We start from the raw sequence: 27,393 nt of genomic DNA on the forward strand, positions 1-27,393 counted from the left end.
TCTGGCTCTGGGGTTGGAGAAACCCAGCCCTAGGGAACCTAGGTCCTGCAGGATAGCTCCGTTGGGAGGGGACTTTCAGAAGGGAGAAGCAGAGCTCCATATGAAAACACAAGTGACACAAGCAGTACATTGATAGAATTACAGAACCCCTCCCCCACCCCCCAGAAGAGTAATCTGAATAAATGAGCACACCCCAAAGTAATGGGCAAATCTGGTAACAGTCCATAGGCATCGAGATCAGTGATCTCTCGCTCACAGATCTTGACTATGCTGCTGATGTTGCTCTTTTAGTACAGAGCCCCAACAGGTTTCGTGAGGCACTCCAGCATATGGAGGAGGAGTCAGCTAAGATTGGTCTCCATGTTTCATGGTCAAAGACAAAACTGCAAAATCTAGGACTAGGTCCATCCGTGACTCCAGTCTCTTTGAACAATGAAACCATCAAACCAGTTTCCAGCTTTTGCTATCTGGGTTCTATACTTATCAGCTCCTCCAATTCTCACATGGAGGCTCTTCATCGGATTGGCATTGCAGCATCTGCCATGGTCCATTTACAACAGGTATGGAATCAACATCATCTTAGTACGACAACCAAATTCAGGATTTATTCGAGATGTATCCTTTCCGTACAGTTGTGAAACATGGACACTACACCGCTCAGACTGGACAAAGCTGGAGACAAAATGTCCACTTCATATATTGGGCTAAAGTGGAATGACTTCATCTGTAATGCAGATGTTTATGGTGGCTCAGGTCTACAGACTATTAGGGCCATTGTCCGCAGGTGGTGCCTTATGCTTTTTGGACATGTCGCAAGGATGCCACAAGACGTTCCAGCGAATGCCGTTCTCCAGGTGGCTTGTAACATCTGGGATAAAATTCCACTAAGCTAGGGGTGGAGGTGGCCCAGAGACAGAACCCCTATTACATGGGTTCATCAAGTCTGTTCCGATGTTGGACTCTCAGGCCATCAAAAAACTTTGTAGTTGTGCAGGAACGGACCAAATGGCAAATGATCACTACAGCCAACTGTCTGGCTAAGTTGAAAAAAGTAGTATTGCACAGCCCCGATTTCTCTCAAGAATTCATCCTACCGATGCCTCGCACGGTGCCATGGATGCAGTGCTATCCCAAACCTTCCATGTATAAGAGCACGCTATCCTTAATAAGTAGAAAACTCTTAGACCAGGAAACCTGGTACTCTGTCCTTGAGAAGGAATGCTTGTATACACTGGGCTGTAGAGGCACTGAGATACCACCTATATGTGGTAAGTGCCCTAGCAGGCCCATTCAAGATGGGTGAAAGTATAAGGGATACCATTCTTCTGGAGCCAGAGGCCTGCAGTTGGCTGGCTGATTAGTCTCACCTGCTGAATCAGAGAAATGAGCTGGAACTTAATTGGCAAATTCTCATAAAAGAGGGCAGCAGGAACAGGAGGGGGGAGATGACAATGCCATCCAGAAAGCTGAGGAGCCAGGCAATACAGGTGATATATTAAACCATATTCTTAGATTTTTAACACCAGAAAGGACCATAATGACCTCCTGCATAACACAGGCCATAGAACCTCACCCAATACTTTTTATTTGTTAGTTTTGTCTAGAGAAACATGCAACTATTCAGTAATCAATTTTTTTTTATTTTGGGGGAAAACCAAGTCACACAATGTTTATTCCCTATACAGTTCAGTACTCCGTGTTTCTAGATACTCTATTAAAAATTAAAAGATAATTCCTTCTCAACGTTTTTAACAATTAAGTAGGACAGATTTGACTTATCAATAATCAAAGAAATTTGACAAATACAAGGGTTGGTCATTTGCAGGTGCATGTAACATCAAATTTATGGTAACCAAGTATTTAACTCTGATTACAGATGAACAAACAAAGCATACACACAGTTGGGCCTTGATCCTACAGTGTGTTCGACAGTGGTGGATTTCTGGGCACATGGGGTGCTCACTGCAAGACTGGAACCTGTTTTCAATTTCCCATAACAAGAACTTCTCATGTTGTCTGAAATCAGGCTTCTCACTTTGGGCAATTTTCTTTTCCATTATTATCAATTAATTTCTCACCTGGTAGTAGGTGCTAGATGAGTGGCAGCTTAGGGAGAAGGGATAATGTCACCTCTGGTACCTGAAGGTAGGGAATAACCAGCTAGAGCAGGGCTGCTGGGCACACGTAGGAGACCGCACAGAGCTGTGCCAAGGGCAGGAACTCTCAGCTGCGGTTGATGGTTCCCTGGGATCCTCACCCCAAATTCCTCCCATATCACAGCCCACCCTCCTCCTGCAGCCCCAACCTCTTCCCAGAGCTCCTCCCCCTCTGCCCAAGCACCGCCCCTCGCTATGCCTTGCTCTGAAGCCCCGCCCTGCACAAAACTCCGCCCCTCGCTGGGGTTAGTTCTACTCTGAAGCCCGGCCCACTCCCCCGCCCACTCCTCTGAAGTCCCACCCCCTTGCGGCGCCCCTCCCGGCTCTGCACGCGATGCCCCGTCAACGCCTGCGCAGTGAGATTTCTCCTTCCGCGGAGCCTCTCGTTTTTAGTGGGTGACGCCTTCCGGAAGTGACGAATGCGCTAACGTCAAAGAGGCCGGAAGTGCCCGTCTGGAGGGTAAACAACAAGCTGACTGAGGAAGAAGCTGCGGGACTCGGGAGCCGCCTCCATCTTTAACGCGCCGGAGTCCGCCGCCCGCCTGGGAGATGGGGGGCGTCCTGGGCCTGTGCTCCATGGCGAGCTGGGTAACGTGGGGGCGGGTAGAGCGCGGTGTCTGGGCCCCGGCGCGGGGCGCGGTAATCCCCGGGCTCTGCGGGGGCCTCCAGTTCTGCCTCCGCGAGCCGCGCCTGGCCCCGAGCTCCCGCCCAATGGTCCCCACGGAGCCTTTGCCGGGGCTTTGCCCAGGCGGGATTTAATTCCCGAAAGCGGCGCTGCCGCCCCAGCGGAGCCGCGTGTCGCTGCAGGGCCGCGCTCCCTGCCTCGCCGTTACACTTCCCCTTCAGTCCTCCTCGTTACTCCGGATCGTCTCCCTCGCTGCCGCCCTCAACACAGGGAAACGGCTTAACTCGGCGCGTCAGGCTGGCCACATGCCGACCCCGTCGGCTTGGGTCTCAGCCTAAGTGCCCTGGCCGGTGATGCCGCTTGTCAGGAGATAGGAACATTTACTGCCCAGGAAAATGTGCTGGCTTTTCTTCAGATCTGCAAAAATAGTGAAAATGTAACTGATCCCAGTATTGAGTTTCACAGTGTTCTTCACCCTTACTGTGGGTACCCTGCAAAAATGCTACCTCCATCTTATTGAAATTAGACATGTCTAGTCTTTCCTCATGGCTCACTTAGCAGAAGCTGCATCCTCTGTAGCATCTTCTCTCTCACCAAGACACTTTGGTTACTGCAGCACAGTCTACAATGATGTCACCATCACACTGAGCATTGTTAGGTGCCAGAAATTAATCCTGATTACTTAAAAATATGCTACTTAAAAACAGCTCTACTTAAGACTTAAAAACTCAGTGGAAAAATACATGAACTATTACAACTCCTCTGCGTGGGAAAGATTTTTTTTCCCCTAAGATATCACCGGCTTGCTAATTATCTTGAAGTCAAGCTATGTACCACTGCAATTTAGTTGCTGTGCAAATAGGTAGAATAGGGAAAAAGAGCGGTTTTGGAGATCTTGGGTAAACATTTTTAAAAATCAATGGAACTTAGTGTCCTGAGTAACTTAGGTGCATTTAAAAAAAAATTTGCACCTTGTTTTGAATGAAATACCATTGGTTTTAAAAAAAAAATGTGATGTACAGAATTCCATTTCATTCTGAAAAAAGTAAATATATCTGCTAAGTTTAAAAATAAAGCTAATGAAAGTGAAGTGAGGGGAATACAGTAACTGTAATGAGATTCTTGTAGGACATTGGTTGTTGGTCGTTTAGTAAAATCCATTTACAATTAACTGATCTGCCATTAATTATCTCACTCATGCTTGCATGCGCAGCGCACTATCATGATGCAAAAATCAACAGTGGGTCTCCCTTATTCAGGATTAGTTAAGGAAAGTAGAAACTTTAATTTTCTAATTTCTTGTTAAATTGGTATGGTAATCATAGAATTGTTAAATTAATAAATGTAAGCTTTCTTGCTGATGTAGGTGTAAATATATTATGTTATATATACGTTATATATATTTCTAACGAGGCACAGAGATCCTTTTTAAGTGTGTGCAGTAGAAAAATGAAGTGTTAGAAAATATGTTAACTCACGTGTTAATGTGCTAAACAGCTTAGAGATGGTGACATGATTAGACATAGTCATGTTTAAAAATATGCTACGTGGTCCTGCTTAACCCTTGGGTAACACTGTTTTTAAAATGACTATATTGGCCGCTAATGGTGTTACTAACATAAATCATGCTTTAATTCAAATTTGCTAACAACTTATTTTCACAGTGTAGACTCAGCCTTTCTGACCTCTGAATTCTAGCTCTAACAAGGCCAGGATATTTAGATAAGTGTATGTAGAAAGTGACCCCTGTGCACTCTCTGCATGCAGTGTATGATGTCTTGTTAAAGTTACAGGGTTAGCTGTACCTCTCTCTGGTCTCTGTGAGACCTTTTGATGTCTTGCCTCCTGGTTTTTCCTCTCCTGTGGTAGAATCACAAATTTCTCCCACTTTTAGACCAAGTCTTGGGCTAGTGTACCCTGTGAATCAACCTGCTGACTAGCATGTCTGACTGAGGCCATGTCTAGACTTAGATTGACTCTGCTGTGATCGATGCAGCAGGGGTCAATTTAGCCGGTCTAATGAAGACCCACTGAATTGACCGCAGAGCGCTCTCTGGTCTACTCTGGTACTCACCTTAATCTTCTCGTTCCAGTAGAGTCAACGGGAGGGCATCTCCCTTTGACGCAGTGCGGTGTAGACACCGCAGTAAGTCGACCTAAGCTACGTCAACTCCAGCTACATTATTCACGTAGCTGGAGTAACGTAACATAGGTCAGCTTTCCCCAATAGTGTAGACAGGGCCTGAGTAAGAACGTGAGGCTCTCTCCTTCAGGAGCATGTGAATAGGTTAACCAGACAGCCTTTTAAACAAACGTATTGTTCAATCTTAACTGTAGGAACAAAGCATAACAAGAAGAAAATACTTTTAAAACAGTAAGCAGTCTGCATACATGTCTGTTACTTAAAGCCATACCATCCTCTTGTGGGTCCAAGACCTAACTTCTTCAGATATTTCAGCAGGTCCTGGATGTTTGTTTTTGTTCCTCTGAACAGCTCCCCAACAGTTGCCTCCCTCCTTAGAGAATCACTTTTTATCCATCCAGAGTTCTTTGGTCTCTTAGTTCCTGGGCTTTTTGGCCCTGCTGTCCAAAACCAGTTTGGTGGGCCTGAATGGGAGGTCAGTTCAGTTGTCTGGCCAATGGCTCTCCCATTGTCCTGGAACAAACCTCTGTGTTTGCTGAGGGAGAGTCATTGTTTCGCTTTCCTGTTAGTTTCACAACAGCCCTGTTGATTTAACCCAGATAGTCATATAGTAAACATCCCAATATTTAACTGCATATTGTCATATGGTAAACATTCCAATAACCAGATCAATATACAGTATACATAAATTGTTACAGAGCAGCTCCATGTCCACCACAATGACTAAATTGAGTTGTGACTGAGTTCACTTGAAGTACGGTAATTGCAGAATGAATCATAGCTGTGTGCAATGGACAAAAATTATTTTAATCCTAAATTTAGGGTATTCTTACTACATATCATAAAATGATGCAAATGGTAACGAGTTAGCTCATTTGTTGATACTTTCTTCCCAGTTATGAGTGGAATTCGGTACATGAAGCAGATACTTTGCCTGCTCAATTTGCACAAACACATTTACTTGCTAAAAACTGCTAATGGCCAATGAATTCCTTTTTGTTGTATTTCCCTGAAATAGAGTGGCCTTAAGAAGCAATTGTAATATAATCTCTTTATAAACACATAATTTGCATGTCTTCACTTTCAAGGCCCTTCACAGCCTATCCCTACCCTCCCTGTTTCCTCTTATTCAGTTTCGAAAGGTCGGCTCCCACTGCTGATTGACCAATGATGCCAACCTCCATTCCCTGCTTGTTAAATTTTCAAACAAGCACCTTCATAATTTCTCCCATGCTCCCTTTCACACTTGGGACGAGCTCAGCAGCAGCAGAGACACTCCCTGCTTCCCTTCCCTTCCCCCCCCCCCCCCCCCCCCCCCCAAGCAAGTACAGTACTTTGTTAAATGTAAACAACTAAAAAAGGGAAAGCAGCATTTTTCTTCTGCATAGTAAAGCTGTATTAAGTTAATGTTCAGTTGTAAACTTCTTGAAAGGACAACCAAAACATTTTGTTCAAAGTTATGAACATTTCAGAGTTATGAAAATATCCATTCCCAAGGTGCTCATAACTCTGAGATTCTACTGTAATGTGTATGAGTAGTGTGCTTAGGAATCTCTTGTTCTGTGATGTGCATGTGTAACTGCCATGGATGCAAGCATGAACAATGTCAGGACGTGATTTTTCAGAGTGAGGTTGTGGCCAAAAGTCACAATTTTAAAAAAAAGAAAGCATCTGCCTGTGTGATAGTCAGGCATTAGGACCCAGGGACCGAGAGAAAATTGTTCTTTATGTATGCTACTGTTTTACACTTTTGCATTCTTAGGAGCAAGCTGCAGCAGTCGCTTGAGCACTGAGTGAGTGACTTATGACAAAGGGTCCTAGTTTTCTGTGATAAAAAGCCCAAAATTCTCCAATTAAAATCAATTTTTGATTATCCGATCTGGCCCCAGTTCCAATTAGATCAGCTAAATGGAGTTCCACTGTAAATTTAAAGCACATTCAAAAATCAACCACAAGAAGTGGAGGTTGCACACAGTTGAATAAGTGACACTGGTACTTTCAGTAAAATTTAGTTAATCGTTAATGTTTTTATTTGTTCACAAAATGTGAAAACTAAAGATCTCTGTACAAACACACATTCCACTTTTTTCCATGGCAAATTGATTTCTAGGATCCCTGCTTATGACCCAGGGCTTCATCAGAGCAGTGATTCTTGCACAGATAGTCCCTGCAGCGAGACCCTAGCAACAGCTGGTGAAGCAATTCCTTCTCTGCCAAGCCCCCATTCGGCCCAGCAGCAGCCAAAAATCTTGGAAAAAGGATTCGGTGCAAATGACTCGGATATGGAAAAAATAATCTGGGTTATGGGTGTTGTTTGAGGAACAAGTTGGTTTTGGAGCATCATGTAGGGAAAGATTAAGATCTATGTTAGAGCATCAAGTGGTGGCTATATAGCTTAGGGTATGATAAACACTGGCTTATCATTGTTACCAGTCTGTTGCCTGCCATCCGTCCAAACACATCTTGAGATGTAGATTTTAGTGGAAAAATCTAGTGCAAAAGATTATTGCAGCCTTTTATGTGCGGAAGTGGAGGGGAAATGGACTAGGATTGTGCTCTCTAAGTGCTGTAACTCTCCTTCTGTGGCTTTATTTATACGCTGAAAGGTGTTTCTCTAGTAGAGTACTGTGATAGCTCTTGGCTGCTCCAACCTTGAAGAACAGCAAATACAGATGAAGAGGGTAAAAAAGATTGGGGATGACTACAAGACCACAGGAAACACTGAGCTAGCATTGAGTGATTCTGATATCGATAACCTAACATTTCCACTGAAAACTACATGACCACCAAAGTTTAGATATTAATCACCTGCCCGCACTACCTACCATAGAATAAAACAATAAGTTATTCCCTTTTAACTAAATTATGAAGAAAACTATATTTAAAAAGAAAATATCTTGGGGTGATCCATATTCCTTTCAATTGTTATCTGATTGACATTCACTTGTGCAGTCCCAACCACATTTAATGCAATCTGTGGGTGGGAGAACGCTGCTAAGAGACAAAATGTTATAGGTTTACAATGAAATAATACATATTTTCCTATTTAAGAGCAAACTGCATCCAGATGTGCTAGAGCAATGAGTGAGTTCTTTTGTCCTCAAATATAACACTTTCTCAAGATATCTGCAAAGGTAGAAAGGAATACTGTACAACTGAAAATACTTGCTAGATATGAACTAATTATATGTGTGTGTTCCATTTTTGTTTTAGTCTTGGATTTTTGAATCCTTATTGTGCAAGTTAATCAAGTAATTGGGAATTACCTGATGTGTCTTGGTTTGAATAGCTGCCAAACTCGGTCAATAAGCAATATTTTTTTAACAGAAGGATTGGACCATTTTATTTCTATTACAGAGGTGCTGAGAAATCTCAGTAACTGGCATGAATAGCTCTTAAACTTTAATGTACAGGCATATAGAAACTGACAGTCCTTCCCTAAAATATCTGAGAATATAAATAAAAAAAACCCTAGAACAGCAAAATGTTAAACAGATTTCACAGGCAGAGATTGCCTTAGCTAAATAAGAACTGACCATGGTGCAACATTTAGGGCTCCTTCTGCAGCAAAATAACCCCAAACCTGTGAACTTTCCCCCAGATAAGTTAACTAGTGTCCTTGGAAAACCAGAAGTAATCTGCCTTGTGCATTGATGCAGACTTTAACATTTGCAATGGTAGGTTTTAGGGTAGAAACCTAATTCCTTGGGACATGCACTGGGCTAGACAAAACAATGTAACATGCTATAGGGAATGATCTTGCATTGATAAGGAGGTGGGCTAGATTTTTCCATCACTAAAAATCCATACATCCTGCATAAATCTTTGAATAACGTAATAAACAGCTCATAATTGTTTAAAGTAAACTGTTCTATAATCTATCTTTCCTCCAGATACCATGTTTATGTGGCAGTGCCCCATGTCTGCTGTGCCGATGCTGCCCCAGTGGAAACAATTCCACCATAACTAGGCTGATTTATGCTTTCATCTTGCTCCTTGGAGTGAGTGTTGCCTGTGTCATGCTAATGCCAGGAATGGAGGAACAGCTGAAGAAGGTCATTATTTTTCTGCTTTCATGTTGTGCTAGAACAGATATTGCAAAATAGTTAACAGTCACATACTTTCATGGTGTCATGCTTCATGATGTGAAGTACTTGCATTGCTACTAGTAAACATGCTTGTAATATTATTTGGAGTCATCAGATAATCTTACAAGTTCTGTTTAAGTATAAGCAGCTGAATCTTGGAAGAAGGGCAGTGTTAACTGGTATGCAGTTGTCATATAAGCAGCGGCCTTCAGAAGTAAAGTTTAGTCTCTTGAATTACTACTTAGGTCCAAGAGCTGCTCCAACACAACACATTTGTATGTAGAATAATACATTTTCTGATTTAATTGTGTTCTACTTGCTAAATTTTAGCTTTTAAATCTGAGAATATATAAGGTGAAATCATTTTTCTTAGTGACACATTTTTCTTAGGTGACACATTTTTTGCTAATGGGAATCAGTAATTTGTACTGCAGTTAATTCAACTGATTAAAAGAATTGTGACTTTTCTAATATGGCTTGCTAGTCATGTATTGAACAGACTGCTGTAATTACTTCAGAGGTCCCCAAACTGGGACACCCCTCCCCCTGCTCCGGGGTGTGTGTGAAGGAACATCTGGGGGCATGGTGGGGCCCGGGCCAGCCCCCCCGGGGAATTGGGGAGGGAGCACCATTCAGCCCCGCTCCCGGCCCTGCACCTGGCCCCACCCCAGCCGCAGCCTGGCTGTGGCTCCATCCCCAGCCTTGGCTGTGGCCCCAGACCCACCCCTAGCTGCGACCCCAGCCTCAGCCTCCTTACTTCATCCATGTTGTGGATAGGGGTAAGGGGGGCGTGACCCTCAAAAGTTTGGGGACCACTGACCATTTAAATACTTAATCGATCCTAGTATCCTTCATTTTGTTGAATCTTAATTTTCCCAATTAAATGTTACACTCCTTAACCCACATCAGATGTGTATCTTGTGGTCTTGTCCTTTGTTAAAATCAAAGTGTTTGTAAATGCTCATTATGCTATGGGAGAGTAACCACTTTAGAACTTGGGGAAAGCCATTTTAACCACTTGGGAAAGATACAGTATGGCCTTGTAAAGTGTGGTTTACAGTACATCAGACTTTAAAGAGTTCTGGCTAATATCCTGATATGGACAGAAACAGACACTATCAGCTATATTTTTGTAGTTGTCCCTGGTACTTTACTCTTAATTGACTGCAGTGCCTTTTTGGAGGCTTTTATTTTTCGTGTGTCCAAATAGACCCAAGAATGTCTGCCTTTTGTTTTGTTTCATTACCATCATAATAGTTGTTGTCATCAGAAATGTACGTGACTCTGGGGCTGTTATTAGTGTTGTTTCAGACCAGCAAATGGAACTTAAGTTCCCTTGTGAGTCCCAAAAAATTGATGGTGGCTCAGTTGTGTTGTTTGAATTCTCTTGATTGTGTGTGTGTGTGATTTTTAGTAAGTTTGTTATATAATTTTAACCCACACATTAAATTAATTGTTTTTAAAGCAAACTTAATCTGTTTAGTGGACTACCTGTTTGCATAATTCATGCAGCTATGCAATGTTGTATTTTTAAGTGATGTATTGTGGTGTAAATAATTTTACAGAATTAAGTGATGTATATTTTTATTAATAAAATGAAAAATATGTATTTCTTCATCAGAAGCATCTAAGAGATCATTGAAACATTTTGTGTTAATCATAGATTCCTGGATTTTGTGATGGAGGGATTGGAACAACTATTCCTGGTGTGCATGGTCATGTGAATTGTGATGTCTTAGTCGGATACAAAGCAGTGTACCGTGTGTGCTTTGGTATGGCCATGTTCTTCCTTCTGTTCTCCTTGTTGATGATCAAAGTAAAGAGCAGCAATGATCCAAGAGCAGCAGTGCACAATGGGTAAGATATGAGAACAACAACTGTGACTGTTTGGTGTGTATGTATGATATAGTTATTTGTGAAAATAATAAGTATTAGGTAAACACTCCAGTGAGATCGACTGTGATATGAAAAAGGAATTCTTTAGCAGATGGAAGTATAATGCAGGCCAAATGAAAAATTTTAAGGAAGTGAGGGAGGAGGGAGATGAACGTGAACACACCCCTTCAGTTGTAAAAGCTTACTTTCAGAATTTGAATTACAGTTATGGAAGATCTGTAGGGGAGGGATAGCTCAGTGGTTTGAGTATTGGCCTGTTAACCCGGGGTTGTGAGTTCAATCCTTGAGGGGGCCGTTTAGGGATTTGGGGCAAAAATCTGTCTGGGGATTGGTCCTGCTTTGAGCAGGGGGTTGGACTAGATTGACCTCCTGAGGTCCCTTCCAACCCTGATATTCTATGATTCTGTTCAAAGTCGTCTTAAAATTAAAGTTGTTTCCACCCCGTTCAATAACAAGTCTGTTATTCTTCCTCTTCTTCCTTTTTTTGAGAGAAAAAATTATTTTGTACTTTTTGAACTTCCAGATGGTTTTCCCCCCATATTTTATTATATTCATATCTAGGATAACCTAACCAAACATAATTGTAAAATACTAGTTCTTTGAGAAGCTGGCTGATTCTATTGGAGGTCTTTCCATGTCTCCGCTTGTGCACAGTATAGTTGTTAAAACAGTGGAATCCAAACTGCTGTCATTGTCTTATGTGTTTTGAGCCATGTTCTAGTTTCTACAGTGCAAACTTTTAGCACCCATAGTGATAGCTGCTGAACAGAGTGTTTTCAAGATGTTTATATCGCAGAAGATGAAGATTCACCTGCTGTTACCCACAAAGAACCACATAATATGGAAAGAGTGATTCATTAAAATAGGAAAGACTTGGCAATCTCCAGGGATTGGCTGCTTGGGTTCTACTGAGCTCACTTTGACAATTTGGACTTCATTGTATAAATCTCCTGAAATTAATAAAGCTGTACAGAATTGCATTCCCATGCTGCAGGGGGAAAAGCAGTTTAGACAGACCACGACCACTTGTTTTTTTTGGTTCTTTAGATTTAAATAATAAAAAGACACTGTCAAGGCTGTATCCCCACTTTGAACTTTAGGGTACAAATGTAGGGGCCTGCGTGAAAACTTCTAAGCTTAACTACCAGCTTAGCTCTGGTCCCGCTGCCACCATTCTCACTGGATTCCCTCCCTGGGAAGCCTTGAGAAACCTCTCACCAATTCCCTGGTGAATACAGATCCAAACTCCTTGGATCTTAAACAAGGAGAAATTGACCCTTCCCCCCTCCTTCCTTTCACCAACTCCTGGTGAATACAGATCCAAACCCCCTTGGATCTTAAAACAAGGAGAAATCAATCAGGTTCTTAAAAAGAAGGCTTTTAATTAAAGAAAAAGGTAAAAATCATCTCTGTAAAATCAGTATGGAAAATAGCTTTACAGGGTAATCAAACTTAAAGAGCTCAGAGGACCCCCCTCTGTCTTAGGTTCAAAGTACAGCAAACAAAGATAAACACTCTGGTAAAAGGTACATTTACAAGTTGAGAAAACAAAGTAAATCTAAGACGCCTTGCCTGGTTTTTACTTACAATTTTGAAATGAGAGACTTGTTTAGAAAGATGGGGAGAACCTGGATTGATGTCTGGTCCCTCTCAGTCCCAAGAGCGAACAACCCCTTAAACAAAGGGCACAAAACAAAAGCCTTTCCCCCGCCAAGATTTGAAAGTATCTTGTCCCCTTATTGGTCCTTAGGGTCAGGTGTCAGCCAGGTTACCCGAGCTTCTTAACCCTTTACAGGTAAAAGGATTTGGAGTCTCTGTACACAGGAGAGCTGTTACCCTTCCCTTTATAGTTATGACAGACACCTATACAGGTTCTAGGTTCTATATTGTAAATGCAGTGGTCAGAGTAATACCCTCTGCATTAAAAAGCAAATATGAACAACAATGAGACATAAACAATAATTCAACTAAGCCAGCCATGTACAAAAATCTTTCTGCTTCCCATCATTCTTGGACCATATCCTCAAACCTCTCTAAAATAAATGGCTTTTGCAGCATGCCTTTTATATAAGCAAGAGGAGAAGAGGAGGAAGTATCCACCATGTCAGGTGATGATTTAGCATCTTTGATTTTGCATACTAATTATGGCAAACTCACACTGTGGTATAGGTACTTAGGAGTACCAACACCTGTTGCATCCCTTGAGCTGTTATCTTTCTTGCACATATATCATCTTCTGGCATGGATGAAATTGAAAAGGACACCTTTTAACAGTGCTTTTTTTTTTTTTTTTTAAAGCACTTTTCTTATTAAAAATATATACAAATTCTGCATGGTGTGAAACCTTTTAACCTAAGAGACCACTTCTCAAATAACCTGTTGTGGCAGATGTCTTTGTCCTGGAGGCTCATGTTGTCTGCTCCTGGGGCTGAAGTGTCAGATCAATTGCTGTCTCCTTTCAGTCCTACCACTGGAATTTACTCCTCTTGGTAGCCTGTCAGAGTTAGTCTAGCAAGATTCTGGGCACAAGACAAACATATCTAGAGGGTTTAACTGTTTTGTTATTACTGAAAAATTATGTAGTAATGTAGTTTTAAACATCTCTGCCAAAAGCAGTGGTGTCTTCAGTGGTACCCATTAAGGGTAGTTGCATGTAAATCATGTCTTTAATTTTGCAATTATGCATGTATCTTCAACAATGCTCTTTAAATCAGTGACAGCAAGACTGTACTGCAGAACAGAGACCTTGTATTTACCCATATATATCTGTCAATTTTTCCACACTTGTGTACAAGTTGGAACCATCAAACAATATCTAGTGGAACAGTTACTTTATTTGTGTAAATTCATAACTGCGAAATGAGTACTATCTCTGCAGTTCCTGTTTTTATCAGAGTAATCAAAACAAAAGGATAGCTCAGTGGTTTGAGCATTGGCCTGCTAAACCCAGGGTTGTGAGTTCAATCCTTGAAGGGGCCATTTAGGGAACTGGGGTAAAAATCTGTCTGGGGATTGGTCCTGATTTGAGCAGGGGGTTGAACTAGATGACCTCCCAAGGTCCCTTCCAACCCTAATATTCTATGAAAAGCCTACAGAACTCCAGCAGCCTCTGTGTAAACCAGCAGTAATCCTTGGAATGCTTAGCAATTTTAGATTGTAGGAATATAGTATTCTTCCCCAAAGTTAAACCAGGTAGGTACATATAGGTACTCTAAGCTTTTAGGTAATCTGAAAAGGATCTGGAATTAAGCATGTTATTTATACAAAGCTTGGACCTATTCTTCCTTTATTAAGGTTATTCTTCCAAGTTGTTGAGGAGGAAATCAAACTCCTCACATGGATACAGAAATTGGAACTAATGCATTATAGATTGTGTGATTAGTGCACTGAACCATCCAGATTTTAAAATAAGCTTTGCCTGCTTTTAAAACTCAAATAGAGCCCCTCTCCTTCTATGTGCTCCTCCCCCACTCAGTTTGATAATGTTAAAAAAAATCCCCCCCAAATTGAAATTTATTCCTCTATAGAACTGGATCATGTTCTCTCAAGCTGGGGTGTCAGAGAATCTCATCATGGAAAGGTGAAGAACAACTCAACTAGATTTTTACCTCTGATGTCATTGCTTTGTATGTGCATGTTGCTTTGTATGTGTTACTGGACATATACCTCTGTATTATTATTATTTATGTTACCATACTACTTAAGAACCCCAAGCATGGACCAGGATCCTATTATTTTGCTTTATCTTTTGAGCTATATTAATTTTTTATAGATGGAACTGGTAGTACTACCTATAGTTAAGGTTGCCGAACACTTCCTATTATAACAAACTGGAGACAGGATTTTATAACTTTGCCCAGCTTTGACTATTCAGACTGAAATTTTCCATGCTGGGTGTGTACCTGAGGCTGAATTTTTAAAGAAAATTTAGCAAAAGTGGTCAGCCAATTCTGAGAACAAGATTAGGGAAATACACACACACACACACAGGCAAAACAATGTGTTACAGCCATTTTGTTGAGAAGATCTAGTCCCTCCTTGCTTTGGAGTAGGGGCTTGGAATTTGGAGGGCAGTTTTCTATGTGGTTAGATGTACCTTTTGCTGTACCTGTGAAGGGGAAATACTGAAATATAGCTAAATTACAAGCCTTTCAAAAATCTGCTTGTGTATGCCCAGGAGAGACTTGCTGGTTTGGCAGCTAAATTCTTCAGATTCCATCTGCACTGAGCATGCTCCCTTCCACTCCAGGTCTGCAGGGGCTGAGAAGAACTCTCCCTATAGTTGCTATTGCTGGTTGTGGGCACAGAAACTGAGAGCAGGGAGACTTTCTGTCCTGGGAGCCAAGAGGGGAAGGGAACTGGAACTAAGGGCCATTTCGGGTGAAGACAGATTTCATGAGGTAGAGTGAGGGGATGATTGGAACTGGTTGGTCAGGGAGATTGGGTGGGGGGGATTGGGATGAGAAGCCTAGAGAGGGAGACGATCAATGGGAGCTGGTGGGGGGAGTGGGCCGCCAACATGGAGCCTATGGAGTAGAATAGAACTGTCTAGATTAGGAGTCTAGGAAACAAGTACAAAACATCCACTTTAGCAATTTAAGATTATAAAATGGCAAGACAATGTTAACCCCCCGCCCCTGCACCCCCGCCAAAACTGGCAGTGTATAAATAAAAAAAAAAACACCTTAAAAAAGGGAATCAAATAAAAGTGGATTTTTTTTTTTTAAATTAAAAACATTGTAATTTTTATCCACCCTGGATTCAACTCTATGGTACTATGGGTGGGGCATCAGAACAGGAGTTTGAACTGACATCACTCAGAAGCTGTGTATGTACCCTCGGGAGTAAGAACAAAAACTGCCTAGTCTAAACTTTTCCCTTCTTGATGCTTCTCTTTACCTCACTACAAAAGATACTTTAATTTAGTGAGCAGTATCTCCTGTGTCTTGCAGGAGTAGTTAATGAATACATTTCTCAGATGTGCACAAACAAGGAAGCAAAGATTATGTATTTGAAATGAAAGCTAAAATAGGCAAACTTTAAATCCTGTCATTTCAAATCATTAACTTTCATCTAAATTGTGCTCTTTTGAATGCTTATAAAATACATCAGTTATGTGAGCACAAACACAGATTAAAGTTTTTTTTACCCTAAATCCCTTGATGTCTTTTTGTTTTTGATTTCTTCTTTAGATTCTGGTTCTTCAAATTTGCTATAGCAGTAGCAATTAATGTTGGAGCTTTTTTCATCCCAGAGGGACCATTTACGACTGGTAAGATAGCACTGAATTACATCTTATTGTATGTGATGCAGTTATAACTTACTTTAAAATAAACCTCTTTAAATGTAGCTGCAAACCCTCTTTTTCACTATTGGTTTTTTTTCCCCCCTACCCCTAAGATTGAGCGGTAAAACTTCCATTGCTCTGAATGGATTGCATCTGATTTTTCTTTACAGTGTGGTTTTATGTCGGCATGGCTGGGGCCTTCTGCTTCATTCTTATTCAGCTGGTCTTGCTTATTGACTTTGCTCACTCTTGGAATGAATCTTGGGTTGAAAAAATGGAGGAAGGAAATTCAAGATGTTGGTATGCAGGTAACAGAACTTTTATACCATTTCGGTGTGCATTTTGAAAACCTAATGGAGGTGAGATGTACCAGTGTAGTATATAATGCCATTTTGCCAGGAATGTAATGTACAGAAGAGATTCTGCTTTCATAAACAGCATTTTCTCTCATTCCATAAATTCCAGCCCTATTGTTTATGCTATATCTGGATTTTTACCTGGTACCAAAAAAGTCTCAGTAATCAAATGTAACCTAAAATAAATCTACATTGTTGCAGAGGTTAATGTTAACTATTAAACTTTATAATGCTTTTTTAATTCACAAGCCTTGACTTTTAACACTTCACTGTTCTGTTTAGTGACTATAAAAATAAAGCAGGCTATAGCTGCTCCCTATAGATAACAAACATTATCATTAGAGTGACGAGATATCCCATTTTTATGTGGGCAGGAAGGGACAAGCTGCTTCCAGCCACAGGGGAGTGGGGTGGGGGGGAAGAGATGAGCTCTGCAAACACGGGCCAGGTCATCCCTCCCCCGCTCCCCTGTGGCTGGAAGCAGCGTTCCTTCCCTCCCGCACATTGCCAAAAGGCTGCTGCTGGCCACATTCTGGTGTGAACTCTAGCAGAAATCTGGAGGGGGGCATGTGACTCTGCGTGGTGCTGCCCACTCCCCCATCCCCCAGAGAGGTGTCCGGGAGTGTGGGTGTGTCACCTCTCCGTGTGTGTGTGTGTGTGTGTGTGTGTGTGTGTGTGTGTGTGTCCGTGTCCCCTCCCTGTGTGAACCCTAAGGCCTTAAAGATAAGGTAAATAAAAAAAAATCCAACTATGCAGTATTTCTTTTTAACACGGGCTCAGTCAACTTGATGTTAATTTGAACGTTTGTACTGCATAGTTTTGATTGATTACCGTTGATCTCACTTCAATATGAGTAATTTTACCAGGTGTCCTGTATTCAGCATAGAGAAATATGGTCACCCTAATTATCACAACTAATTTTTTTTTCTGTAAGATCTTTCCTTTTTGCCTATTTGGGTATGTATGGTGAGTGGGGCAAAATAGAGGAGACAGTTAAAATGACTGCACTGGAGTAATGAGATTGTAATAGGTGATCATAAAACTTATGATTTAGTTTATTTCAGGAGGCAAAAAATGGCCTAGTTGGCTAGTTTTCTGTTTGCCTGGCAAGTCTGCTTTTTGAAAATGTGATTTAACAGATTCTTGTAAACCTACATAATTCTACAAAAGATATGTTGAATAAGTGTATTGAGAAATAAGCTGCTTATAAATTCCTCTCCACATGTTCAGATTTTATTGATTTTTATTTGGGGACAGTGCTGTTAATTAAATTAAATGTAGATACATTGCTACAGGTTTGCCTCTCTTGCTTTAACCAACTCCTTGGTAAAGAAGCCTGTACAAATACCTAGTTGAAGTGTTGGAGCATAACTAAAGCCTCAAGTGTCTCATTGATCGTGGTATTTGTCTTTATGATAGTGCCTTGAGGCATCAGGCAGAATTGGGGCCCCATTGTGCTAGGTGCTATTCAAACAATTTAAAAAAATTATCCCTACCCTAAAGAATGTATCTAATTTAAATTTTTAAAACATTTTTCTTTAAGTTTCAGTGTTTTAAATGTGTCCATAACCATTATCTGATACAATTTTGTGGATTCTTAATATAGCAGCACAATCATAAAATATTCTTTAAAGCTAGTAACGTATCCTTCTTTTAAGCAAATTTAACTGTCTTGTTTGTCTCCCTTCACAGCTCTGCTGTCAGCTACGGCTCTAAATTACCTGCTGTCTCTGGTTGCTGTTGTCTTGTTTTATGTTTATTACACTCGTCCAGAAGACTGCTCCGAAAATAAGGCATTCATCAGTGTTAATATGTTGCTGTGTATTGGCGCCTCTGTAATGTCAATTCTGCCTAAGATCCAGGTATGCTATGTTATTCAGTGAATGTTTGGGTTTTTTAAAACCCAGAAGCATCTCTCTAGCTAACATTTTAACCGTGGACATTTTGTCAGCTGCCCAATTTAGTTTTCTCCATGTTTCTTGCATATAGGAATCTCAGCCAAGATCTGGTTTGTTGCAGTCCTCAGTGATCACAATTTATACAATGTATCTAACCTGGTCAGCTATGACCAATGAACCAGGTAAGCTTGGCAGACTTAATTTTTTTAAAAAAAAAAGGTTATATTCTTTGTAAAGATAAAGTAGCTTCTTTGTAAAGCTGTTCAAAATGGTAAATGACAGGAAGAAAATTCTAGACTAAGAAGAAAATATTCTCTATCATAGTCTTCTCTTCCTGCCTACATACACCAAAAGCCTTAACTTATATTTCTCATATATTCGGGGGACCCATTTCATAGAAATGTAAGGTTGGAATGGGTCCGTCCCTCTGCACTGAAGTAGGATAAAATATACCTACACCAATCTTCTCAGGTGTTTTTCTAACATATTCATAAATAGGGAGTCTTGGACTTCTCTAGGTAACTTTTTCTAGTACTTAACTATCCTTTACAGTTAGAAAGCTTTTCCTAAAACTGAATCTTCTTTGCTGCAAAGTAAGTACATATGTTGCCTTGTGGATTAAATAGTATATGAACATGTAATGAAAGACTATCATGCGTAAGGGCAGTTAAGATTGTTCAGGGCTTTTTCATTTCTCGACTTCCCGGAACTTCATTTTGCAACCTTAATGTTCTTTTAATGTGATGTGAAGGAAGGGAGAGCATGTATGGAATTTCCTAGTGTTCTTAAAAGAAAAACAAGAAACAAAAATTCTACCATGTTCAACTTTTGCTAGATAGCATTAAAACGCAGTATTGTGCAATATATATAGTCAGAGGCAGGACCCTTGTCTCAGTCCATGCACAACTTTCTATACCTTAGCTCCGAAGGAGTCTTATTTTCTTCAGTTTGTCTTCTTTCATATGTATCTATGCTTTATTGTGTGGAAGGATGCAGGACTCACTACAGATGTTCCTATTCTTTCTCTCAAAAAAACAGAGATCTTTGGCTAACTGTTAAGAGATCATATGACATCGTTTGTGTACATAGGAAAATTCTTTTAAAAACAAACCCAAACCTCTAGAACTTACATAAATTGCAAAATTTTACGAGAACACTAGATGGCCTCTCTCCCTGGTAAATTTTTAAGTTCCTACTTGGGTGCTACAGCTGTTTAAAAGAAGTGTCTTTTTTTATATTAATGGATAAATGCAGGGGGTTTATGCTCTTTTCAGTTTGAAACAACTGAACTCTGCTCAAACATTCAAAGATTCCACTGCAGAAAACAGATTTGAAAATCTGCCAAATATTAGCCTTCAGGGTAAAAGACAAACAAACAAAAAAACCCATGACTTTTTAGAATGTAAGGCTTATGCATCCTTAACTATAGGTATTACTTTATGCTTCATCTACGTTGGTGCCATTCGGAGACACTAGCCATGGGCTATAACTGCAATAATTACAGGAAAGTAGGAGCACATATTCACTTAGGTTTCTCTCTTCTGTGTTTTATCAGTGCTCACTGCAGTTTGGTAACTTAGTATATATAGTTGAGCTTTTAAAAACATTTATAGCATTCTTGCACGTAGCTTAAATCTTCAAAATGAGTGTATTTGAGGTAATACTGGTTAGTACTTATTGTGTAGTCTAAGGGCTAGTCTAAAAGAGCAGGAATGCGCACCACGAAAGTGTGATTTCTAAAGCGCACAAATAGATCTGTGTAGACCCTGCTGGCATGTATTAAAAGTTCCCTAGTGTGTTTTAACATAGTGTGACATAGTGTAAACATGTTAAAGTGCACTAGGGAACTTTTAATGCACGTCAGGAGGGTCTACACAGATCTATTAATGTTCTTGCACTTCAGAAATCGCACCCCCCCCTTAGCATACATGAATATTGCTGCTCTGTGTAAACAACCCCTAAATGACAGTCGTGTTTGGCTGCTGGTGGTGTAAAATTTTAGGAATTCTGAAGAAAATGCAGTGTATTTTTGCCACAGTTCAGTAAAGGAATGGAACAGGATCAGTAAAACACTTCATGCATCTTTTAAATGAAGAAACGTTAACTTCAGAATATTTCCTTCTCTCCTCTAACACCTATCTTGTATTGATGTGACATAATTATCACTAGCTTGCTTTACTTTTTTTTGTCCTATCCATGATCTTTAAGTCATTTTTTTGTTTCACAAAGTTCTGAACTTTCAAAACTTTTGCATTTACGTTGGACATGAAAATTCCTTGTATTACTGTGTGTTCAGTGTGGAAATAAAAATATTTTCCATAACCATTTATCCTGTTCTTGTTTTGTTTAATTTCTAATGTAATCTCCTTCCCAACTCAGAAAGGAAGTGCAATCCAAGCTTGCTGCGCATAATTGGCTACAACATCACCACCATTCCAAGCCAAGGTCAGGTTGTCCAGTGGTGGGATGCACAAGGAATTGTAGGACTTATTCTGTTTTTGCTGTGTGTTCTGTATTCAAGGTGAGATGAATTAATTGGGATTTAAGTGACTTGTGCTACTGCTAATAATCAGATTACTACAATTTTATTTTTATTTGTATTCATTCCCCTGAAATACAGCATCCGGACATCCAGTAACAGCCAGGTTAACAAACTGACGCTAACCAATGATGAATCAACACTGATAGAAGATGGGGTACCCAGAAGTGATGGCTCTTTGGATGATGGAGATGATAGCCACCGTGCTGTAGATAATGAAAGGGATGGAGTTACTTACAGTTATTCCTTCTTTCACTTCATGCTTTTCCTGGCCTCATTGTATATCATGATGACCCTTACCAACTGGTACAGGTACACACACTTGAGATGTTGTACTAGTAATGAATGCGCAAGATACTACAGTTTTTGGGATTCAAGTTATATTTTCAGATGTCTCAAAAGAGATGCATCCTTTAGTACATGTACCGGGTGTGACAGGAATTCTCAAGGGATAGCATTTATTGCTATGTATGAAATGAATTTGTAGCTAAAAACTAAGCTCTTATTTAATGGCAATGGTCCTCATTGTTAAGGGTGAGGTTCTGCCAACCTCAATTTAAGTGGAGTAGTCCCATTAGATCAATGGAACTTCTATTGGAGTAAGGTACTACCTGAATAAGGATGGTAGAGCCACATTTAACTTGTGACCAACTCACTGAGAGTTCATTATAACATATAGAAAACTATTAAAGGGTCTATTTTGAACAAAAGGAATTTTTTGTTTAAAAACAAACCAATTAAATTGTAGACCGTTATGTGGGATTATGGCTAAATGTTTGTCTTGGGTTTCACAGAATACTCAGAACTCAAAAAGGTGTGGGTGGGTGCGAGTGTTTAAAAAGAAAAAAGGAAAAACACAAACATACACAAACATAAATTTAATGCTAGGGAAAAGAGTAGGAAAAGAGACCGACAGAATCAGGAAGACTATAGATATCTGCACAGTGAAATAATTGTATGTATTCTGAAATTTCATTGCAAAGGGTGTGTGTGTGTGTGTGTGTGTGTGTGTGTGTGTGTGTGTATATATATATATATATATATACTTTTCTATTTATATAAATATAATTGTGAATTATGGGGCAGTAATTCCATCAACGGGATCGGCCAATATAATGTAGAAGCAATAACTAAGATTGTGCAAGAACAGCAAAGAGAAACTTAAAAAAAAAAAAATTCTAAAGAAAATAACTTGCAGTATAGTCCCACTCTGGATCTGTTGCTTCTGAGTCATTATGGGTTTGATTTGACTTACCCCAAAGTGTTCAGCATCTTTGGAACACCTTTTGAAAAGGGCAAAAGTCATCCTGCATGATTGTTGTTTCACAGCCAGTAAATACCATTCAGGTCTTGTCTGTCCACAAGTATGATCACAAGTTCCTTGCAGCTACATTTGCTTTTGTGCCTGGTTCATTTTTGCAGTTGTTTGACTAGCCTGTTGTGTTATCTTACACTCCACTGACATTCTTCAATTTTATTTCTAATTTTCTTAACTTAGATTTGAAAGCTGGGCTATGTTTGCCCCATGTGTCTAGACTGATGCACTGCTTCTGTTGATTTTCTATTTTTTATTGTTGCTGGTTGTTTTGTATTCTGTCTTGTTTCTTTGGAATTTTTTAGTTTAGGAAAGCTTCTGAGGGGTTTCAAAACGTAACTCAGTGTACAATTCGAAAATATCTGTACCTGACCAACATAACTGATATTATTTGCATCTTGAGGATGATAGAAAGTACACATGAAGATGTTGTCCCAGGCTGTCAATACCTTGGGCAAGCACTTTGCTGTCTTCCCTTGAAGTTTTTTCAGTAAATCTAAGTTGGCACTGAGTGCTTTGAAGAGTAAAGGAGACTAGCTTAATATGAGTTATCAAGAGCTTCCCATGAAGTGGTCTGTTTAAAACAGGCTTGTAGTGCCTTGAGGCATTTGAATGCTATTCTTAAGAGGAATCCGTCTGAATGGGATACCAAGACAGCTGATTCTTGCTACCTAGGAAATCAAAGTAGAATCTGGAGGTACTCCTCGGGTACTATTTCTTTTTCTCCACAAAGGAGAAGGAAGAAAAAGCTGACCCATCTTCAGGGGGCTTAAGGTTCCCACTTTTGTCCATAGGAATTCTAAGATTTTCATAGAAATTGGAAAGGTCAAATAACTCTAGGGCGGGTATCATGGGGTTTCTTGTAACTTTGATCCTCGAGGATCTGATATCCAAGCTCCTTTATCTAATCGTAGACCAGATGGTGCGGGTGTAGGATTGCACTCTGAATACAGCAGACTGCCACTTCCGAAGTACTGAGTGTAGCTGATGGGTGTTCTTTCCAACCTTCTAATGAGAGGCAAAGTAGAGAAAGTATTATCCAATTTCACTGTCTGTTTGGCATCCCTGGACCTTGCGGTTAGATGTTACCACCCAGAAGGTGGACTTATCTTTTTCAATTGGTGGTCTCAAAAACCTCTAACTACCTGCAATAGTGACTTTATAATAAGGTGGGTTTATAGTTATCATAGACTCTTGCCAGAAGGATTTTTCAGAATTTCACTCTAATCATTCCGTTAATTTTTTCATGTCTGTGCTGTTGAAACTCTTCACCATAAATGTTGATGTAAAAACACTTTTCTGATTAACTGTTGTGCACCTAGCCCCTAAATGTTCCAGCAGACAGGTTTTTTTTGACATTTTGTTGTTGAGAAAATGTCAGAGAACTGTATTTAAATAACTGGATGATGATATCCCTCATAATAGTTCTTCAGGTCTACAACTCCAAGATGGTGTAATGGCAAACTCAGTCAGAAGATGGTTGTTAGCCTCAGATCTCTTCCCATTCAGGAGATTTGTAGGGAAGCCGAATAGAGCTCTGTGCGCAGTTGACGTTTTGAAGTTTATTTGTAGTTTGTTTATAATTACAGGGATCAGATTCTTTATTTTTGAGACATCTTAATCTGAGACTATGCCTATTGTTCATTACAGTAATGCCAAGATATTATATTTGGCACATGGGGAAAGTTTATACTAGGTAACCACAAGAACATTGAACTGATACTAGGCTTTTAGGATATGTTCGCAAATCCTTTATCTGCGAATTTGCCTTGGCAAGGAATTGACTTCTATAATTAGTTGAAATTAATAATATGCTAACCTATAGGGTAAAGATACTCCAACATTATTAGTAAATATGGACAAGGGAGGCTGGGCATTTGTATGACTATTCATGACAGCCGCTCGCTCCCATAATAGGTGAGACCACCATGTAAGAGGGAGACCTGGACCATCAGACTTGTTTGGTATGCCAGGTTAGAGGGCTGGACCCCTGCCTCTTACCACCAGATCCCCAAGGGTGTAAATATATGATCTTATGTGTGAGGAATGGTTAAGATATCACCTTAATTATATTTTTGCTATCTTTTCATGTGGTTTGGAGCTTTTTTGTCTTTGCTAATTGAGCTAATAAAAGTAGTTACACTGTGGGTATAGCAAAGCTTTATCTCCGGTGTGCACGCCCAGGTTCCCAAATAGACATTGAACGTAATAACCCTGATTCTATAATGCTGATTCTTGAACTAAATCTTACAATCCCCCAGTTCTTTAAATCAGTAATAATCAATAACCACTAATGAATCAGTCTATGTTTGAAAGGAACAGGGAAAAAGCAGTTATTGGTAATGGAATTGTCATGCAGGCTTGCTTGTGCTTCCTGAAGAACAGGGAAGGTATTCTAGGGGTTTAAAACTTTGAGCTAAATCAAACCCAACCTATCATGAGCCTGAGGCACAGTGGTAATCTATTACACCAGTCTACCTTCAGAGAATAAAAATCACAGGTAAGTGACTCTCCCTGTAACTATCTTTTTTTTTTTCTTTTCTTTTTCAGTCCTGACTCTTCCTATGAGACGATGATTAGCAAATGGCCATCTGTCTGGGTGAAGATATCTTCCAGCTGGATTGGCATTGTGCTGTATGTGTGGACTCTAGTGGCTCCGCTGGTTCTTACAAACCGTGACTTCGACTGAGCTGTGCTTCTCCTTTGAACGCTTCAGTTCATTTCACCACTTGTTGAAACTAACAGTATTCCAGACTAAAATGCAGTTGTAAATATGTGCATGCTTGCTGCCCATGTAGTAGACCGTGCCTTGTTCTGCATGATTACCTTTAGATCATGTCCTCTTGCCATTTCACTAAATGACTTTTCTAGCCAAGCTCAGTGATTAATTACTATGCCATTGGTTTTCATAGGAGTACTTTAGGTTTAGTGCTGTGGGTGAGGTAGATGTAAAATCAGTCCATTTGTTGTATTCCCCTCCCTCCCCCAATGCTGTGAGTAGCAAAGGGTGCAAGAACAACTGGGTTGGAACTTTATTTAATTAGATGGAGTTAAAAACAAGGTTTTATAGGAGGAATTTTAAGCAAATTAGGGCTATTTTTGACAATTCGTGTTGCCTTGTTTTCAAAGTCAGCCTTCAGTAAGTATTGAGCATTTAGGTCAATTCAAACGGTGCATGTTACACTTCTGTCTGATATCTTGCAGCCTTTTGGCTCTGTCTTGTTTTCACTATGTAATATATATATAAATGTATTTAGCTTGAATGCTAAATTGAAGGAATTTGAACCTACACTTCTCTGAACATTCTCTTTGGAGCTAGTGTATTAGACATGCCCTATTGCTGACAAAAGGACACACAAAAAATAAACATGCTGTGAAGATTTGGCCCCAGGAGTCAAAGATGTATATTGTAAACCTGTGTCTTTAGAAAATACTTTAATACTTTATATATTGCTAAATTATACTCTGGCTCTAATCAAGCTGAGATGTTGCAGGGAAAGCAGTAAGCCTGTTTGCAAAGGATAATGAGGCACCGGCTGGGTGTGACAGCAAATGCTTATGATCAGAAGTTTGGAGAAAAAGGAGTACTGAAGTTAGTCATTAGAGACTTGCATTCTATAGCTGGCTTCTACAAAATTATTATTTAATCTTTAAGTTCAGGGTATTAGAAACTGATCTGTTTTAATATCTTATGGTACCTGTTTCTGCTGGTGTGGACATGTGCCTGGAAAATAGATGTGGGCATCAAGTTAACTAGTTGGGCTGATTTAAAAAAAAAAAAAAAAAACTTGTATACTTTTGTGCAATTCTTGAAAATTTTTAAATGCTATTGTGCTTGCTGCTTTATAATTAAATAAGCTGTGGTGTGTGTGTGTGTATGTATGTATGTATGTGTGCATGCTCTGCTGGTGGTTATGTTGAGACTGACAATCTCAGTGGGAGTGAACCCAGAGCTGTACTTCAGCAGTCATCATATAAACTACCCTATGGTGTTTCTACTGCTGTCTCATGTAGCTAATTCTTGTCTCATAAGTTTTATTTTAAATTGCTCAAACACATTGGCATAGGCTAAGTAAGACTGACTTGTTAGTCAGAGCCAGTGACATTTGGAGGCAGCTGAAGCCAATACTGTGTACAGTCATTTTGAACATATTACCTATTAATAAACAACTTCAAATAAAGATGTGGTTTTATTTTCTGATGGCTACAAATTAGTCAGGGGATGCAGTTTGTATTGAAGACTAAACTACTAGAGTAAAACAAGTGCTACAAACTGGTGTTTAGAAAGTTCATATCACCTGAAGAGCTTTTTCAACAGCAGGGTTCATGAGGGGTTCCACCCCTTTCCTGCCCCTAGTGTAGTGTGACTTGCACCCAATGGGGATAAACTGCTATAGTGCAAATTGCCTGCACTCAACATTTGGATGGGTGGTTAACTTCCTACCCCAGATAAGGCTATAGGCAGATGACACCATCTGACACTTGGTTTATAATGAAGTATGTGATTCAAGCTACAATTAACATTAAATAGTGGCAACAAACTGGGCTGCTGATTAAAGGAAGTATAAATAGAGCATTGTTAAAGCCTAACCCTTAATCATACAATGTTTAAGTCCTGAGCCACTGAAGACAGAAGCAAATGTCTTGACTCATGTTTCCTGTTATTAAACTATACTTATTGGGCTCATTTGGTTCCTTCTAGTACAGTTAGCAACAAAGGGGCAGAGCTCACTTTAATTTGGAATGACTTTTCAGTCTTTCCTTTACTGCTTCCAGGTTCAATACTCCTACCTAGCTTAATTAGCTAAGGGTTTTCTTCCCTGCACTAGTTACCTCAAGCTTTTTAGTTATACATTGAGTAATATTAAAGACATGAAAAGAACACCTGAGTTGCATTTCAGCCAGCTGTCTGTACCTTCACTACATTTGAATTAAATGTCATCTTGTACATCATCCCCTGAGGACAGGTGCCCAAACTTTGGTTTTAACCACTTCTGATGGTTTGTGAACTCAGTTCTTTAAATAGAAGGGATAGCATAAACACACCCAAAGTTAGGTGACCTTATGCAGGAGCAGTGAACAGCCTGAAC

The 27,393-nt window shown here is 40.0% G+C and overlaps 1 protein-coding gene across 1 annotated transcript; it reads left to right on the forward strand.

Annotated features, from left to right (window-relative positions):
• Window positions 1–2,584: 2,584 nt before the first annotated feature.
• Window positions 2,585–26,181, forward strand: SERINC1 (serine incorporator 1). Its single transcript, XM_024192615.3, has 10 exons — window positions 2,585–2,744; window positions 8,818–8,979; window positions 10,676–10,869; window positions 16,101–16,180; window positions 16,366–16,503; window positions 18,244–18,413; window positions 18,541–18,631; window positions 20,829–20,970; window positions 21,070–21,300; window positions 24,854–26,181. Exons 1-10 carry the CDS (start codon window positions 2,706–2,708, stop codon window positions 24,990–24,992), a joined length of 1,386 nt encoding a protein of 461 aa, XP_024048383.1. The 5' UTR covers window positions 2,585–2,705; the 3' UTR covers window positions 24,993–26,181.
• The last annotated feature ends 1,212 nt before the right edge of the window (window positions 26,182–27,393 follow it).

The sequence above is a fragment of the Terrapene carolina genome, unplaced genomic scaffold, assembly GCF_002925995.2.
Source record: "Terrapene carolina triunguis isolate 2854851 unplaced genomic scaffold, T_m_triunguis-2.0 Scaffold85, whole genome shotgun sequence".
Lineage (NCBI taxonomy): Eukaryota > Metazoa > Chordata > Testudines > Emydidae > Terrapene > Terrapene triunguis.